Source organism: Hypomesus transpacificus, chromosome 21 (genome assembly GCF_021917145.1).
Source record: "Hypomesus transpacificus isolate Combined female chromosome 21, fHypTra1, whole genome shotgun sequence".
NCBI lineage: Eukaryota > Metazoa > Chordata > Actinopteri > Osmeriformes > Osmeridae > Hypomesus > Hypomesus transpacificus.
Genome location: NC_061080.1, coordinates 7289185 through 7308054, shown reverse-complemented (window position 1 = coordinate 7308054; position 18870 = coordinate 7289185). Strand labels below are relative to the sequence as shown.

At 41.1% G+C, this 18870-nt stretch overlaps 3 protein-coding genes across 5 annotated transcripts in view; all 3 read left to right on the top strand.

Annotated features, from left to right (window-relative positions):
- Positions 1 to 4967, top strand: part of nup133 (nucleoporin 133) — a 46423-nt gene extending 41456 nt beyond the window's left edge. For all 3 annotated transcript variants that reach the window (XM_047043993.1, XM_047043992.1, XM_047043994.1), the window contains 9 exons: positions 40 to 282; positions 1265 to 1398; positions 1506 to 1664; positions 1794 to 1929; positions 2052 to 2170; positions 2325 to 2405; positions 2494 to 2558; positions 3728 to 3816; positions 3983 to 4967. In XM_047043993.1, the coding sequence (XP_046899949.1) occupies positions 40 to 282; positions 1265 to 1398; positions 1506 to 1664; positions 1794 to 1929; positions 2052 to 2170; positions 2325 to 2405; positions 2494 to 2558; positions 3728 to 3816; positions 3983 to 4119 (1163 nt within the window). In that variant the 3' untranslated portion in view covers positions 4120 to 4967. The remainder of the gene's footprint in view (positions 1 to 39; positions 283 to 1264; positions 1399 to 1505; positions 1665 to 1793; positions 1930 to 2051; positions 2171 to 2324; positions 2406 to 2493; positions 2559 to 3727; positions 3817 to 3982) is intronic.
- Positions 4968 to 6091: 1124 nt separating this feature from the next.
- On the top strand, positions 6092 to 10618 carry LOC124483506 (actin, alpha cardiac muscle). Its single transcript, XM_047043995.1, has 7 exons — positions 6092 to 6183; positions 6874 to 7013; positions 8782 to 9106; positions 9189 to 9350; positions 9468 to 9659; positions 9749 to 9930; positions 10081 to 10618. Exons 2-7 carry the CDS (start codon positions 6885 to 6887, stop codon positions 10222 to 10224), a joined length of 1134 nt encoding a protein of 377 aa, XP_046899951.1. The 5' UTR covers positions 6092 to 6183; positions 6874 to 6884; the 3' UTR covers positions 10225 to 10618.
- A 482-nt stretch (positions 10619 to 11100) lies between these two features.
- On the top strand, positions 11101 to 14389 carry ccsapa (centriole, cilia and spindle-associated protein a). Its single transcript, XM_047044082.1, has 4 exons — positions 11101 to 11214; positions 11809 to 12206; positions 12366 to 12712; positions 13040 to 14389. The coding sequence occupies exons 2-4, from the start codon at positions 11846 to 11848 to the stop codon at positions 13217 to 13219; spliced, it is 888 nt and encodes a 295-aa protein (XP_046900038.1). The 5' UTR covers positions 11101 to 11214; positions 11809 to 11845; the 3' UTR covers positions 13220 to 14389.
- The last annotated feature ends 4481 nt before the right edge of the window (positions 14390 to 18870 follow it).

Here is an 18870-nt window from a genome sequence, read left to right as displayed (position 1 = left end):
CTCACGCCCTCTTCTCCCCCCTTCTTCATCCTCCCCCAGCCTCCAGCAACGTACGAGGCGTCATCTCTCGTCAGTACGAGCTCATTCTGCGCCAGGTGTACCCTCAGGCCGACTCGGCTCTCCGCGGTGCCCTGAGCGAGCAACTGGGTGCACTGTTGGACATCTGCCTGGGCAGCTTTGTAGCCCAGCTGAACTCGCTGGCCCGGCCAGAGTTACAGGAACGCTACAACACCCTGGAGATGGAGTACACCCAGCGACGCTCCCAGCTGCTCTCGCCACTGTGTGAGTGAACACCTCGTCAGGGGAACATCACCGATGCCTCTTCAAACACTTCCCACTGAAATTATACCAAATATAATAATCATTGTTTGTCGTATATCAAAGTTAATTGTAATTTGTAAAACTGATAATATCTTAATTCAGCAAGCGCTTTCTTCCAAAGTGGTGTACAGGGGGTACTGTATTTTTCGGAAAACAAGCCGCATTTTCTATAATCCGCACCCCACCAGAATGGGAGCTTTGTGTTTGTGAAATATATGCCGCACTTGATACGGGAACAATGATACCAAGCAATGCACAAGTAGGCTATAGGCAATCTTACAGCATGTGTGTACACAATGTGGTCATCCTATCAAGTGTCAAGGGCGCTCGTTGTCACCCAGGGCGGGCAGTCCAAGAAACTGCTGACGTGCAGGAGAATGGGGACAGAGTCTCCAAGGTCGGATAATGTCAGGGGAAGGGGGGCAGACGATGTCAGGGGAAGGGGGGCAGATGATGTCCAAGGGAAGGGGGCATCCAAGGGTGGGCAGAATATCCAATGGGAGGACACAATGTCCAGTGGGGGGACAAACCAGTTGGTCTGATGACGTCCAACCATCTCCTTATCTCCTGATACTGACACTTTTTACTCAAAAAAGCTGAGGAGCCCATTGTGCTTTCACCCATCCACCATTTTGCCTCCCCAGTCAGTGGGGATCTTTTAACGGGTTTGTCCTGCAACAGAAGACCCTGCTTTTGTAGCAACCATTCATTTTTCAGTGTGTTTTATGTTGGTCTGTTCAATCACATTGTGCCTTTTGCAAACAACTATTACCTTGACTGATTAGACCTACCTTAACGGTACATCGTCATTTGCTACGGCATCAGCCTATTGCTCTTTTGCATTACAAGGCCTAGTTTAGCATGGTAGTGTAACTTTTAGATATTACACTTATGAGACTTACACAGCTGATGTTCCAACGGTTAATGAACGGTTGCGTTCCAGTGGAGTTGGGTCAGTACCAGTGGGCGGCAGCACTGGCTGAGAAGTACTGTGACTTTGACATCTTGGTCCAGATGTGTGAGTTAACAGACAACCAGACCAGGCTACAACACTACATGACCAAGTTTGCTGACCAGGTACTCAAAACATCTCGCACACCACACAGTTTTCTGTAATCTCGTCATTTGACAGCCTGTATATCAGGAAGAAGTGGACTGTACGTTGTCACATCATTTTCATGTAGAACTTTGCAGACTTCCTTTTCCGCTGGTATATGGAGAAGGGGAAGCGAGGGAAGTTGTTGTCTCAGCCCATCGCCCAGCACCAGCAGCTAGCCAGCTTCCTGCAGGCCCACCAACATCTCAGCTGGCTGCATCACATCCATGGCCAGGACTTCCAGAGTGTAAGAAATACCCTCACCTTTTCATTGCCTGTCCTACATCTGTTCGCGCACTCGGCTAGCTTGGTGTCTGACTGCAGTCTGCTTCATGTACAAACAGCATTCTTGAGGGAATCCCTTTAACCTGTGCAGGCTCACAGAACCCTGTACAGCCAGGCCAGCATGGAGACCCGCTACTTTGTGAAGAAGAAGACTTTGATGGCTTTGAGCAAGCTGACTGCCCTGGCCTCAGACATGCCTGAGGCAGCCATGCAGAAACACATCGAAGGTTAAGGCTGAAATCTTACTTTGTAATGAGAACTCCTATGTTCTTTCACTTTTTTGTAGCATCCTTTTACCAACAGGCAAATTTCATGGGTGATATAAAATGTCTAGGTGTTTGTGTACCAGACATTGTAGAGCAAGAGAGGTTCCTGTTACACCAGGAGACTCTTCCCAAACAGCTACTGGAGGACAAACAACAGAACCCCGACACCATGCCTCTGCTCAGCGCTCACAACCTGATCAGTGTAAGAAACACTCACGCTCTCCCCCTGCTTAGTGCTCACAGTTTGGTTTGTTTACCTGCAATTTCACATCCCTTTACCGAAATGTAACCAATCAACTGAAACTACAGTTTCTACTTGGACCAACCTCATTCCTACCTTTCTACCCTGTCACTAGCTGTACATTTGCGATGACAACAGACAAGCTAATGAGTATGACTTTAAGAAGGCTCTGGATCTGCTCGAGTATATAGACAAGGTACCGCCCTCCTCCAGTTCTCAGCACATTTAGTTGAACCAGTCGGGAGACATTCAGGGGTCTCTGAAAGGCTGTGCTCGCTTTGCAGGAGGATGCCGTGGACGTAGAGGCACTCAAGTGTGAGATCCTCTGCAAAGCCCTCAAGAAAGACAAGTAAGAACCCCCATTCTACACAAGTTTTGTCTGTTGACTGCCTATATGAAGTTAAGATATGGTCAAACAATGGGAGTAGAGGGGAGAGGCTATTAAAATGGCAAGACATGGGTTTGGGCAGAAACCTCCGGTTGTTGCTCATATACAGTCATGACCAAAATATATTGGCACCCTTGCATGCATATTTCAAAAACATGATTTACTCAACAGTTTTGAGAAAAATGGGTGCCTATACTGAATCCAACTTTAACAGTTTTGTGTCACTGTATGTACAAAAGCAGCATGGACAAAACATAGAGACCAGAGCATTATCTGAGCAGGTCAGACACAATAGTGTAGTGAAGCATGGACAATCTCAAATCCTTTTCCAGATACTTTGATCCTCTTGTATCCTCTGTATGTAATGTTATCAAGAAGTATATGGTCCATGCCACTAGCCAACCTCACTGGACATAAATAAAAGTGTCTGCTAAATGACTAAATGTAAGTGGCCAGCAATGAGTACAGATCTAAAGTCCATTGGAAACTTGTGGAGAGATCTGAAAACAGCAGTTAAGTGAAGGCACTCTTCTAATCTGGGAGAACGAGTCAGATGGCTGAGCGGTGACGGAGTCGGGCTACTAATCAGAAGGTTGCCGGATCGATTCCCCGCCGTGCAAAAATGACATTGTGTCCTTGGGCAAGGCACTTCACCCTACTTGCCTTGGGAAGAATGTCCCTGTACTTACTGTAAGTCGTTCTGGATAAGAGCGCCTGCTAAATGTAATGTAAATGTAAACTAGAGCACAGGTGTGGGAACCTCATCGATGGTTATAGGAAGCATTGTTTCATTTTCAGATTTAAACAGATTAATTCAGTTCTGAATCCAAAAGCAAAGGTTATGTGAAGTAAAGAATTGTGGAGACCAAATACTTTGTTAATTTTCAACTTATTTTGGGGAAAGTTTGAGTTAATTAAAGTGAGAGGGTGCCAGTATTTTGGGCCACCATTCTAGTTTAGCCAACAGTAGTTTGTAGACTAATTTAGCCAAATGAAAGTCAAATATACTACAGCAATCATTCGAAGATACCATCGGGGGTAGAACAACAACTTATCATCGCCTGAGATGTGTTATGTGGTTGTATTGAATAGTTGTAATGATATTGGCCTTTTGTCTCTGTTGACCAAAGCTGGTCATCTTCTGATGGGAATGATGATCCATTGGAGGTTGCCAAGGATAGCATATTTGTAAAGATCCTCCTCAAACTCATTCAAGAAGGTGTGTACTGGCTATTATATTAAATAGAAAATTTAATATTTATTTAATTCAATAACTGAGTCGTAATGTTTTTGTTTTTCATATAAAATAATTCTGGTTTATTTTTGGTTCACACTTGTGCGTGACATTCCTAGACGTACTTCTTACATTCTTTCATCATTTCTAGGAGTTCCTCTACAGACTTACCTACCTGATGTTAAAGATCTGCTAGAATATGAGGAATTGGGAAGTCTGAAGTCGAAGCCCTACTTTGAGTTTGTGCTGCGCGCCAACTATGAACATTACCTGCAAGCACAGATTTGACACCTTTACCTGGACACCCATCTCCACAGTTGCACACATTTTCATCCTTTGATTGACAAGATTGCATTTTCTAAATAAATTGCATTTCTATAATTCTTTTTCTTTCTTTTTTTATGATAAACACAGGATACACAATTGCACCATTTTACAAACAATATTACTTGGACAAATTGAAAATTACATGATTTTATTTGTTCTATACTGGTACCTAAAGAAAATATTTTAGAAAATTGAATTGTCCTGTGAAAGTGCTTTAAGAAAAGGGTAGTTTGGCCATCTAATGCCTGAAAATACCAGCTTGTTAACTCATGAGTGCATTGGTTTTTAATAAAAGTAAAAGTGATAGGCTATCACTAAGTGAAAGACAAACTCATACACATAAAGTAACTCTACAACTGGCTGGTAGTCTCCATATTAGATTTATTTTGTGGCAGTGTGTAGGGTTCTGCTCATTGGTGGTGCAGATGTTGATTATAAATAGCAGGACCTAAACTCCTTGAGTGTCTCTCCCTCCAGAGAGAAGTGTGCAGCTGATCCACTTTCAGTGATGGTAGGAGCAGATGGCCTCTACAGTGTCTACAGCCACCTAAAAATAGGGAAAGGTTAAATTGGGGACATCCACAATAAATTACCATTGCCTTTATAGCAGTTTTCTGTGTCCCTATATGGGAAATACCTAAACAATATGTGCAAAGGTTGTTTTTAAGTTGTGCCAAGAAGTTACTTGATCTCAACTATATAATAAAACTCAAGTAATATTGAAATACATTCCTTTGGGTAGAAGCTTAACTGCAACTAAATGTGTAATCTGTGATCCTGGTAATAAACAAACTACTCTGGACCCCCAATCCTGTTTTTATCTCTAGACATCCTTGTGGAATATATATTTGGGTTGAGGTGAGGTATTTATTGCTGTGCATGGTATGGAGGTATTTTATTCTGTTCTGAGTCATATGGTAACACAGTTTGTAAGTATAATATAGCTTCCGCATCATATATCAAACTAAATATTAGTTAACAGCTGGATAAACAGGAACCAACATTTAATTTCAATTATTTAAACGAATATATAGTCTAAAAGGGAGTCGGGTGAGGTAGCAGGGCTGCAGCTGTTCAGCTGTGTTTCAGGAGGGTCCTATCTGCTTTCACCTACTCCCTGTTTTCAGAAACTGGAGCATGGCCACTTCAGCTATTGCGGAAGTTCCGATTATCTCAGCTCTTAAAAGAATCACACCCCTACCTCAAATTTGACAGAACCTCTCCGTCCCCCCACCCTTTTTATGCAGATTAAAGTTCCTTTCATGGAATACCCATGTTGTTTTCAGCAAACTTGTGTAAATTAATGCTTATGCTTTGGCTGTTCATTATGCTATTATTTTAAATATTTTTTTAATGGTTTTACCATTAGTTTTTGCCAGTGAAGTTTTTTTTTTCACACAAGAATTGATAAAATGCTTGTGTGATAAAAAACTAAATATATATATAAACCTTATTGTATTGGACCACTTACGCCAATATTTTCTAGAGAATATCACACTTGCGGCCGAAAAACTATAACTTCGATAATAAATGAAATACAATACAATGCATTAGAATAGGCTACCTTGACAAGTTGCGTTCTGGTCAGTGGCAAACAGACGAGCAAAGGTAGCGTTCCTCTGATATAGCATAGAATATGGATGTGTGTAGTCCTGCCTCAAGGCGCGCCTGTGTTCACAATGCCATGCAGGAGTACGACGGATTACAACCGTTGGCTCTCCATACACGGGCTGAGAGCTTCGTTTTGGAATCGGGACTACATCTCCATTTATGGACAGTCCTGCGCACTAAAGGCGCGCGGCGCTTGAGCGCTCGCACACAGCTTGCCCTTTGCGCATCTATCCAAGAACCAAATAAGGATGAAGGGTAGGGAGAATTCCTGCGGAATACATGGACATTCCTAATGGTTGTCAGGAAAGGAAAAAAATGGGAAGGTGGCAGAGTATATAAGCTTCCCGGTGGTTGATGTCATTCTCCAGCTGGAACCAGTTCTCCACTGAGCGTCTTCTAAGGCAGGAACAAGAGGTAAGAATTGTGGAATACAAGACCATGTTGTTGCTTAAGAGGGAGCAGCAGCATTGATCATTACGAGGAGTGGATGTCTTGCTCTCCCGGGAACTTACTTAGCCCACATCATGGACTCTGGATAACGTTAACAGAATTCAACTGACTGGGTTATTGGAAGGACTTGGCAGCCATCCGATTGCTAAAGTTTACTTTCAAAACCAGTAACAGTTTGATCTGTCAATGCGGAATAATTATTAATTTATTATTAATTTTGCATGTGGTATATCAAAAACTAAAAAAAGTTTGATCATTTTAAATGATCAATTTACAGAGTTAAATTATTATTTCAAATTTTAGAATATGTAGCCTAACAGGCTAGGGCGTATGGCCCTTCAATGCTGACATAAAGTCTTGTTTTGTAGGTCTAAATAACGTTAGTGTATTTAATTGTTTTGTTCTCCATATAGTTGAATGTTTTCATCACTATAAAGAAATACGTGCAACCAAAATAGCGTCGTAATAATTGCGTGAACAGCTTCGAGCTATGATTTCTGCATGGTATTATTGGCACTCTAACCCTCCCCTTGACTTAATTACTGTTTGTAGCCTATGTCTGGGGCATCTAACATAATTTAAGATACTCTTGTGGCTGTTACGAGGCTCGTTGCGTAATTCATCATCAAAAATCTGGTTTCTGTCTTGTCACAGAACCTACCAAGATGTGTGACGACGATGAGACTACCGCTTTGGTGTGCGACAATGGCTCTGGCCTGGTCAAAGCTGGCTTCGCTGGCGATGACGCCCCTAGGGCTGTTTTCCCATCCATTGTCGGTCGCCCTCGTCATCAGGTATGTGAAGAGCTTTAGTCCTGACACATACACAGAGAAACCACCATCTCACAACACTACCAGAATAAGTCACTTCACATGAACAGACAGGCTTACCTTATTCTCAGTTGTTATGTTTAACTTAGTTGCGGTAGGCTATTCTCAGTTATTAGGTGAATTATTATTCTGTGTACCTATGATTCAATATTTGATTTATATTATTAATAGTGTTGATCAGAATAGCAGCGCGTATTGAATTAAGATTTCTTTAATTTAGAATTAAATTAAATTAAAGGTTTAGAAGGGACGCTACGAAACTGCCATGGGGGCGCCAAAGCGATGGTAAAAAATATTAGTAGTATTTTCTATATACAGCTGCTGTTTCTGCATTTCCTCAATGTTATAAAACATTTTAGAACCGATAGGGTAGAAGCCCTATCTCATAAGAATCTATAATAGACAGGGGCGGTTCTACACGGGGGCCTTCAGGGGCCAGTGCCCCTGTAAAAATGTCCCTGGCCCCCCCTGTGGCCCCCCTGAGCTGACTGATAAAAATAAAAAACTTCTTCAAGTAGTCATCATAAACCGAGGAAGGGACATTGCAGCCTTTATTGTCCCAGTAAATAAAAAAGTTAGAGAAACATCAAGGTATTGAGAGAGCTGAAGAGCTGGAAGAGGGAGAGCCAGAGTAGTTTGTAAGATTTTAATGTAAAGCAAAATTAAACTATTTAATGTTTAAATATAATTTGTTCACGTTTTTTTGTGCCCCTCTGATTAAACACTGGCCCACCCAGTAAAATGTGTCTAGAACCGCCACTGATAATATAATTTTGACATCTAGAACTAATGCGGGAGTCAGATGGCTGAGCGGTGAGGGAGTCTAGTAATCAGAAGGTTGTTGGATCGATTCCCCGCCGTGCCAAATGACGTTGTGTCCTTGGGCAAGGCACTTCACCCTACTTGCCTCGGGGGGAATGTCCCTGTACTTACTGTAAGTCGCTCTGGATAAGAGCGTCTGCTAAATTACTAAATGTAAATGTAATGCAATAACTCTGGTTTACATTGGAATCATGCGCAGATTTTACCAAACTTGGAGACTTCCAAATATTAATGTTAACAGACTGTTCTCTGACTAGCTAGTGTTTGCTAACGTGAGCTAAAGTGGGGTTGCTTACAGATGAAGTCTGATTAGTTCTAATCAAAATAATTTGACATGTTTTCTTATAGGCTATAGGCTAATCTTGCCATTGCGAATGAAAAATGCATTTCTGTATCAAAACCATGCATGTGGGAAATATAACAATTAGCCTATGTCTGACAGTGGGGACGTAGTAAACAAATCAGAACGAAAATTTTAACATCCGCAAAGCATATGCTCGAATGCCATCAATGATGATTTATTTGTAATGAAAATAAAGTACATGAAAAAAGTGGGCTACAATAATGTGGTTGCCAGGGGGGCAACCAGGGCTGATGATTAGGTTACCACTTTTCTCTATTTGGTTGCCACAATTTGTCGAGCCCTGAATATACCTAGGCTATATATACATATATAATTATTTATAATTATGGTAGGCCTTCAGTGGCTGATATACTTTCAAATAAACCTTTATTATTTAAAGCCTATACATGATGATGTCCGGCACACATTTTTTTATTATTTTTTTTTGGGGGGGGCACCAAAATTGTTGTTGCATACCCCTCTGACACTGGGTAGTTGCCCCCCTGGTGACGTTCCGTATAGGTCTATACTCTTATGTCTAAATGGTTCTTGTTTTGTATCCTTCAGGGTGTGATGGTGGGTATGGGCCAGAAGGACTCCTACGTTGGAGACGAAGCTCAGAGCAAGAGGGGTATCCTGACCCTGAAGTACCCCATCGAACATGGCATCATCACCAACTGGGACGACATGGAGAAGATCTGGCACCACACCTTCTACAACGAGCTGCGTGTTGCCCCAGAGGAGCACCCCACCCTGCTCACTGAAGCCCCCCTTAACCCCAAGGCTAACCGTGAGAAGATGACCCAGATTATGTTTGAGACCTTCAACGTTCCCGCCATGTACGTGGCCATCCAGGCTGTGCTCTCCCTGTACGCATCCGGTCGTACCACAGGTAAATAGATTACAAGCAACAAGTTTAAGTTTTTGACCAGTTTAAAGTTTAAAAACTTGATTGACCCTTTATTTGTTTACAGGTATTGTACTGGACTCCGGTGATGGTGTGACCCACAACGTCCCCATTTATGAGGGTTATGCTCTGCCCCACGCCATCATGCGTCTGGATCTGGCTGGTCGCGATCTGACTGACTACCTCATGAAGATTCTGACCGAGCGTGGCTACTCTTTTGTCACAACTGGTGAGCTATCTTTTCACATAGGCTATATTTTCCGTTTCGAAATGTGGTTTATGTGTCGCTCAAAACTAAGGCGCGCATGGATAACCTTTACGCACTGACGGCAATGTCTCCTTGCAGCCGAGCGTGAGATCGTGCGTGACATTAAGGAGAAGCTGTGCTACGTGGCTCTGGACTTCGAGAATGAGATGGCCACCGCTGCTTCTTCCTCTTCCCTGGAGAAGAGCTACGAGCTTCCCGACGGTCAGGTCATTACCATCGGTAACGAGCGTTTCCGTTGCCCCGAGACCCTCTTCCAGCCTTCATTCATTGGTGCGTATTACATTCCACTAGCCTCAGTAGTATCCAAACCAATTCGACAACCTTTTAATTTGATGTCTTATCAATGTTAATTTAAACAGGTATGGAGTCAGCTGGTATTCACGAGACTGCCTACAACAGCATCATGAAGTGTGACATTGACATCCGTAAGGACCTGTACGCCAACAATGTGCTGTCTGGTGGTACCACCATGTACCCTGGTATTGCTGACCGTATGCAGAAGGAGATCACAGCCCTGGCCCCCAGCACCATGAAGATCAAGGTGAATTCCATATAATTTCTGATATGCCCACTTTTACGTAGAAAGGCAGTCAATACAAAATACATTTTGTAAATTTTGTTAAGGTGTGCAAATAATTGTGTAGTCTATATGAACTACCATCATTGTATCTAATTGTTATGTTGCTTATAGATCATTGCCCCACCTGAGCGTAAGTACTCTGTATGGATCGGTGGCTCCATCCTGGCTTCCCTGTCCACCTTCCAGCAGATGTGGATCAGCAAGCAGGAGTACGACGAGGCAGGTCCCAGCATTGTCCACCGCAAGTGCTTCTAATTGCACTGTAACCTGTCACCATCTCGATCGGGATCAAAGCAATGGTGCATGGCCTTGCTTTCGACGGACAACTTTATAAAACTATAACATTGTGACAACGCGTTACACAGTGAAAGTACACGGAGAAAATAACGTCAACATCACGACGTGTGAGGAAAATACCAACATGTGAATGTAAAATGTACATAAATTTTATTTATTGATGACGTCCATGTGGTATTTTTGTGAGCACAGTCTGTTTGGGAATAACCAAGAGGGACAGAGGGTGCCCACAGCGTTGTTTTCTCTGGTTACCCGGTGTGGGCTCCGGATATGTACACCTGTACACGAGTCAAAAGACCATAAACCAAAAAGAAGTTAACAGAGAAAATAAAATAAAAAACATTTTCAAGTATATTGTAGCTTATTTTTTCTAGGATTAGTTGATATGGAATTCCGTGTAGGCCTGCCCACCAAACGAGCATTTGGTGTGCTGTGATGCGCCAATGGAAACCTCATAGGACACATATTGTTTATAAGTACCAGATAATATGTAGCCCCAGTAGCCTGAATGTTATAAGGTGTATGAGATGCTTGTGCTTTTAAATGTTTTGAGTAAGGGATTATAGAGCCTGTCTCCACAATAGCATCACCAGAATGAGGGGTGAGTAAGCTCTTGTGAGCATGCACACAGCACCTGCTCGTAACTATCAATATTCAAGTGCTATTCGTTGAGAACTGGACCCAGAGGATGTTGTGTGCCAGTTCGTTCCTGCAGACCAAAAATATGAATATCTGCTGTATTTGTATTTTTCCACAATGAAGACGTCTGAGTGTGTGCGTGTGTGTGTGTGTGTGTGTGGGGGGGGGGGGGGGGGGGGGGGGGGGGGGGTAAGCCTATAAGCACAAAACAATTCTGACCGTGTTTACATACGGAGCTTTAGCCTACTGCGCCCAGGTGAAAGAAACATCGACGCAATCAGCAGCTCCATGGTTTCGACAATCCTACTTGTGAGTATTGATTAGGCTATTTACACAGCTGTAAGCAGTTATAAAAACTGTTCTATCGAAAACTCAGAAGCCAGGTGCACGATTGACAAACCCTCAAAGTAGCCTTGTGTATACAACCAGTCAAAACCTACAGCGGTTTAAAACGCTTAAAATAAACAAATATTCGGGAGGTCACAGAAAATATGTTGTAACCTCCAGCAGAAAAAATATTTTGTGTCCTATATGACAGCTTTTCGTAGCCTGAAAATTTGGTAAAGGGAAATTCATTATTTATTAGATGACCGTTGTTTAATTGTAATAAAGTGTTTTTGAGCAAAAGGATTCCGTCTATAGCAGCTGTATAATAAGCTTGATATTGTTTTAAAAACAGAAGCCTATGGACATATTGCTTGTTGCTGCTGGTGTTAACTCAGTGGGCGTTTTTTCAGATGACATAGTCTAGTAGTGGAAGGGGGAGGGGGAAACCATATCATTTGTTTTTTTCATTGTAGATTATACTCCAGTTCAGTTTAACAGTGGGGTTTTAGGCAATAATGCCTTATAGTCAATTGAAGAGATATAAACACATCTTTCATTCCTCTCCATCTCTTCTAGTTTAAGAGAATTTAACTCAGTAGCAGTAACAAGAAATATGGTGACCAAAATAATCCGGACTGAGTACATGAAGAAATTCAGAGATCCGAAATGGGAGATATTTTCCAAATACTATGAGGACTCATTAAAATACAGGTTATCTCGTCGAGTGATGGAGCATGCTCACAAGCCATGGGTGTGGAAGGGATGGGATAGTGGCTCGGACTCCAGCGGAAGATCAACACCAAATATGAAGAACAAAGTTGCGACCATAAATGTTACCTCAGCACCCTTGGAGTTGAAAAACGAAAGGTCATCAGTACCAAAGGACGCTCCTGAAAGGGAACTTAATTTTGAGAATGATCAGATGGAGTTGAACACTACTTACGCCAATGTCTTGGATAACTTGCCTAATTCAGGTTTGCAACTATTAAACATTTTCACTATGCTGTTTTGACACTGTGTCCATTTTCCAATAGATAATTTTAACATGGAGTCATAACAAACTACTGTGTACTTTCAGATTAAAGTTTACTTTGTTATCCTAAATGTAACAGCATTTTATCCTCTATTTATAGAACCTGTCATTGAGAATGGACTGACTGAATCAGATGAGGGACCTGGAAAGGAGATTCTACTGAGCAAAAGTCTGTCAGATGAAGCACAGACTGACAACGGACCATTAGACAAGGGATCCTCAGATGAGGAAACAGTGAGGATGCAGCCTAAACGCTGCCACCGCCTTCGCACCCCTCTGTCTGAGCCAGGTTACAGAGACAGTCTCCATGATGACAAGCAGATCCCTGTCCGGAAGCCCATCAGGGCAAAAAGCCAGCCTCCCACCAGCAAGGAGAACAAGCAATGTCTCAGTCAGGCCGACTGGACAGGTAGACACACGGCCTCTGTCAGAAAGACCCCAAACAAGGTTAGTGTGTCTAGGTAGATGTGATGTCAAATTTGATTATATTGAGCTTCAGTGCTTTCACAGACTTTTTAACTTTAAAGAGGAACCTATAGATGGCTGGTTATACAGGACAACAGTTGTCCTCATGTAGGAAGTTATGGATCAATGAAGAGACACAACAAACTCTGGTTTGTATCAGAACCAGAGACATTGAAAGAGAACCTACAGCAGAGTGTGTCCTTTTAACACTCCCTCCTGAAACTATTAATAATAGAGCAGTGGTATTCATTACCAAAGCAAGTACCTATCTCATTTCCTTTGACCCACCGGGCACCTTTTTCCACCCAGGGCTGCATGTCCGACGCAAGCATCCAGACCAAACGGGAGTCAGATAAACAGGGCTCCAACCTGGATCGCAGGAGGGCACGGTCAGCTGACCTTGAGAAGATGCAGCGCTCAGAGTTGACGGTCGCAGAGGATCGCTGGATGACCGAGTACATGCGTTGCTTCTCTGCCAGATTGAGGTAGAGTGCCCAGGACACAGGTATCAGGCACAGTCTGTCACTGAATCTGAACATCATATTCCTCTTCATATTCCATTTATAAAAAATGGGATGACGGATAATGACACATATGTTGAATGATACACATTTTAAGGGGTTTGGTCCTTTTATTCTTTTAACTTTATGCTAACAGCGGTTGAGGTAACAACACTTCTAACAATAGGCTACTGATCATTAAACAATGGTTAAATGTGTTGTTACTTTATTGAAGTTGCATCTACGCCCGATTTTAGTTCAATTTATAACTTGTATCTCCTGTGTTTTCTACTTCACATACTTTTTATTGACTTGTGGAATTTGTCTGAAACAAGATGTATGATATTGTTATTCAATTACTAGCTTTTCTATTTTTATTCCACTGGCACTAGATGTTACTCCATGAATGTATCTTATCTCTGAGTCTTTATATTACAGTTAATTGGTGTTTAGGTTCTCTCACAAAGGCAGCTGTATTTATTAATTACTAATACTACACGATATATCTATATCTATCTTTCTCTCGACATCAACATCGATTCCAATACCGCAAGTTTTTTGTACTTTTTAGTAGAATAGTTAAATGTAGCATACTTTTATTATACATACACATACTTGATTGTGTTCCAGCAAATTGGTTTTAACATGAATCTCTTTAGCAAATTACTGTATAACATGCATTGTTTTTGTGTTATTAATGAAACCATACACATTCACCAGAGAAATTTATGAAATGGCCAGCCATTCAAAGAAAATATTTTGTTTTTAACATCGTAACAGCTGTTAAATTCACCATTGTTTTGACTTTGCTGTATGTAATGTATTTTGGTATTGATGAAAGAGTTACAGAATCATAAAGTACTGTATGTTTGCTCACCAAAGTCCTTCACTTCATTATAACTGTCCTGGTTGAGTTTGCATTATTGGACTATTTGATAGTTGTTTTCTGAATTGTGAGTGAAACTACGTTTCTTTTAGTTATGAGGGCTGACGTTAATAAAGTGGTGTACTGTGTTGTGAGTTGTCAGTGATTCTCGGTTTACACACTATTTGTATTTCTGAACACTTTGTGCATAATATTCATTTTAAAATGTTTACAGCCCATCAAACATCTTCAAGGTCTTTTGGGTATAAAGCTCTATTCCCACAAGCTACTTAATTAAACATGCAAAATGTGATGTAATTATGTAATTAACTTGAATCACTGTCATGATCAGGTTTGCTACTATGCTATCTGGCATAGTCCCACTGCATGTATTATAACAATGTTTTGGCTATGCTGTGAGTGATAGTAAAGAGACAGTGGAGTGAAGTAAAGTGAAGAACCGTTTTGTTCCCTTAAACCTCTCAAATATATTCCTAGACTGTAAAAACACAACAGTTTGGGATATAGTAATTGATTGGAATGTAAACAAAAGCTATACTTAAAGTTAAAGTATCAGAATATATAAAAGTATTTTTTAATAAGTATACATTTTGGATTCAGCTAAAAAAGTTTAAATTTTGATCACTATATTTGAATTTAAAACCAAGCACTACATATTTTGTCCACTTTCAAATTATGCTGAATAAATTATATTTGAATAGATCATCAGCAGTTGGTTTATTTCCATCGTTGTTTTTTTTATAATGTAGTAAAAATAAATTTTACATTAAGCAATGTTGCTTGATACACTTTGTCCTGTTACTGTCCTAGTATGGTCAAGAATATTAAACATATCGACCAGCCGTTGTCTACAGTGTATAATGGCACTGTCTTATATTAGTATCAAGGGCAATAGAGAGTATCTAATCAAATCTAATGTAATTGTATTTGTAAAGCCCTTTTTACAAGCAATATCAGTGGATAGGGGTGAGATCCCCAATGATTACATGTGATCTAGTGCAGCAGTTCAGTTGTAGGACTGACTAAAGAGAAATACTTTTAATTAAGCTTTATTCATAGAAATCATGTCTGCCCCCCTGACTGAAACAGGAAGTCTGTTCCAGAGGAAAGGGGCTCTATATAAGACAGCCTAATCCCCCACTGTTATCTCCTTAATTTACCATTACTACCAAATATTTAGCATCTTTAGTGTCTTTTCAGGGTTGAGAATTCAGAAGTCATTCATCCACTAGGGGCTCAAGAAGGAAGCTGATGGGCTTTAGATCACACTTGCTTAAATAATGCTTCAATAGGGAAAGGGTTGAAGTGGAGAGACAGCTTCATTTTGTATGGATCTTGGTATGAATAATTAGTTCATCAGGTCCATAAAGGGCTAGTCTGTAATTGGTCACTGATTGCTTTTTTTGTGGATGAAGAATTCCAGAAAATCTGGAGTCTGTAAATCTGTGCCAGTACCAAGTAAACATGTTCTGGGAGGTTAGAAATGGTAGCAAATAAGAATATAGGATTATTCTCAGGATGGGTGTTAGCTACAATCAGATGGGTGTGCTGATCTAGCCCTGGTGAGGGCATGCTTATAGTTCAATAGGCTTTTCTTCCAAGCCAGATGGAATACCTCTAGCTTTGAGGTCCACAACTTCCATTCCAGTTTAAGTGGACTGCAGTGCAGGTGTCCTGTGAGTACCATTGTGGTAGAATGGATGCACAGAATGAAGAACTATTTTCAGAATCAGATTATCAATGTTGGCATCCAGTGATTAATTTTGGACGTTGAACATTTTCCTGATAGGATGCTGGCCAATTCCAGGGCTGTGATTTTATAAAATGGCTACATTCTAATTTTGAGAATGAGCATGTCCATGATTCTGACAAAGTTCCATTTGGAAGGTGATCAGGGAAGGGTCTGTAGCATCAATTCCCCATTTGAGGACTATATCTATTGCATGGAAGTGAAGATGGGTAGCTTTGGAGACTACCTGTGAAAAGATCTGTGGAATCAATAAGCAGAAAAAGCCGTGGCAAGTGGATCCTCTACAATACATGATTGTTGAAGTCTCCCATGGTTAGGATGTTGTCAGTGTGTCAATATTGTAAAAAAATGTACCCAATTGTACAAATCCAGTAGAAATTGGGGAGATTTTCTCAAACGTTTTTAATGAATTCACAGACCTCAGGGTGAGGTTTCATCTGAAATCAATCATAAGAACACCACCTTTCATAGAGGCATGAGGAATGTGTGATAATGTCCCTGGCCAGGCATGAGGTAAGCACTTGGACTTGACCTCGCCTTGGAACCTGGTCAATATGGTTGATCACACCTCTTGGCTGCCCTCAGAGGAAGGACAGCAAGATGGAAAAATGTGTCGCAGGATTGACCAATGAACCGCAGTTGGTGTTTTATAATTTTAAAATATATTGTGTATAGTATGTTTTTGCCATATATGCAGGTGCTGACAACATTGCATGTATTTTCTGCTAATAATGTTGCCCTCCACACATCTTAGATCTCTAAAGCTACCTGGCATTTTGACATGCAAGTGAGCTAAAATAGGTGCCTTAGGAACACTAGTATGCATAGAAGGGTGGAGGAACTTTTGAGTAAAAATAGCCCCCTCACATGTGTTCCTTTGCCAAAAGAGGACCCATGCTAAATTACTCAAGAAGAGTGTGTAAGGGTAAGAAAGAGAGCTGGAGGGAGAAAGAGAAGGAAAGGCGAGAAATGATTGTTTTTTTTTTTTTTAACAACGGGAGTCTGGGTTTGGAAGTCAGAGTGAGTCAAGACAGAATCAGACAACTAAAAGACAACTAAAACATAAGGACTGGTGTGTCAACTGGTGTGTCAACAGTTGGTGTTCATAAGTGAAGAAGTGGCTTTGAATGGAGCTGCTGAAAGCCAGAATAGACGTTCATGGGAAGGTGGAGTCTTTAACTTGGTCAGTTAATCTCAGAGCTAATATGCAGTTGAAGAGCTCTGCTAAGAGGCGTGACGGAAATAGCCTTTACAGTTATTCTCCATTGCTTTGGCTCAATTTTTGAAACAAAAATTACATTCTCAAAGGTCCACGTGCATTTAGCGAAATAGCCTATATGGTTCAGCACAACTACATAGATCACCTTCAAAAGGTCATAACTCAACCAAAACAGTTAACTCATGCTTCAAAACCAAATCATTTTCTCATATAAATAGTCAGTGTCCCCAAAATGAAAAGTTCCTTCTCGATTGCTTTGGCTCATCTCTCGAGAAAAAAGAGGACATTCTCAAACCTTTAAATACATTTGCCAAAATAACCCAGATGGTTCAGCAAAACACCATGGAACACCTGCAAAGGGTCATCTCTTTCCTAAAACAGACAACTTATCATTCAAAACTAAATCCTTTTCTCATACAAATAGTCAGTGCCCCCAAAATGAAAAGTCCCTTTGGCATTGTGTAAACACTGCAGGTCAAAATGTTTAGATGTTTTGTCAGTATGGCAGTGAACCTTAGAAATATCCCTTATGTGCACTGTGCTACAGTTACTGTAGTAGATGTTTTCTTTCCAGAATACAATGTGTCTCAATCTACATTTACATTTATTCATTTAGCAGATGCTTTCATCCAAAGCGACTTCCAAGAGAGCTTTACAAGAGTGCATAGGTCACTGATCATACAGTAACAACGCGATAGCCCCAAACATTTCGGGTAGCCAAAACATGAAGCATACATTGTGAAAAACCCAAATACAGTAATTGCCAAAGAGAAGAACCATAAGAGCATGTAGCCAAACAAGTTACAACTAAACAACATGAACCTCAAAAGTGCAAGAGTGTACCTGTAGAAAAGCAAGCAACAATACTGTAATGTATGGCTAACCACAATGTTTTGGGGGCTTTCTCGTTGTTTAGGATCATTGACCTATGCACTTTTGTAAAGCTGTCTCTTGGAAGTCGCTTTGGATAAAAGCGTCTGCTAAATGAATACATGTAAATGTGTATCAAACATAAAAAAGATTACAGTAATTCAAGAGTAGCCTACAAGGTTTCACATCACATATTGCACTTACACTGCCATGGAAATTGTTACTGTAATTGCCATACATCATGGTTACTGTAACAGGAAATGTGTACAGCACAATATACTTTCATACAATAAGCACATCAAAACTAACATTATATATAACCTCCACTAGTAGTATGAGTAACCACAGTAAGTTTCAGGCAAGTGACACTTTCCTAGTCAGAGTTAGCAGGGGGTGCATTACAGTAAGCATGGCATGAAATGCACCTGAACTGTCCTCCTCTATTGTCTGTTCTGTATATCCCAGCATCAAATGATTCCTATTGTACACTGAGGGGACTAGTATGAGTAACCACGGTACTTTTCAGGCATCTGACCCCTTCCTAGTCAGAGTTGCAGAAGGTGCATTTCATGGCAAGAAGGAAACACACACAGTAAGAAAGTAAAGCAAAGCTGGAGTTTCACTAGTTGTCGTCCTCACTGTCTGTCTGACCACAGATTTCATTGACATCACATCTGATGTTCTCCCTTATGATGCAACAGGGGAAGAATTGTTGTTCATGCCGCAACAATCCCCTCCACTGATCTGCTGTGACATCATCACAAGCAGCATCCATTGTCTGGAGCAGGGAGCTCTGGTTTTGAGCCCGATGCTCATAAACCCTCCACCTCCATGCAGAAAAAACCTGGATAGGACTAAGGAATAGGGAGTCAGGTGATATGAGCACCATCAGCATTCTTTGATGGGCAGTGAATC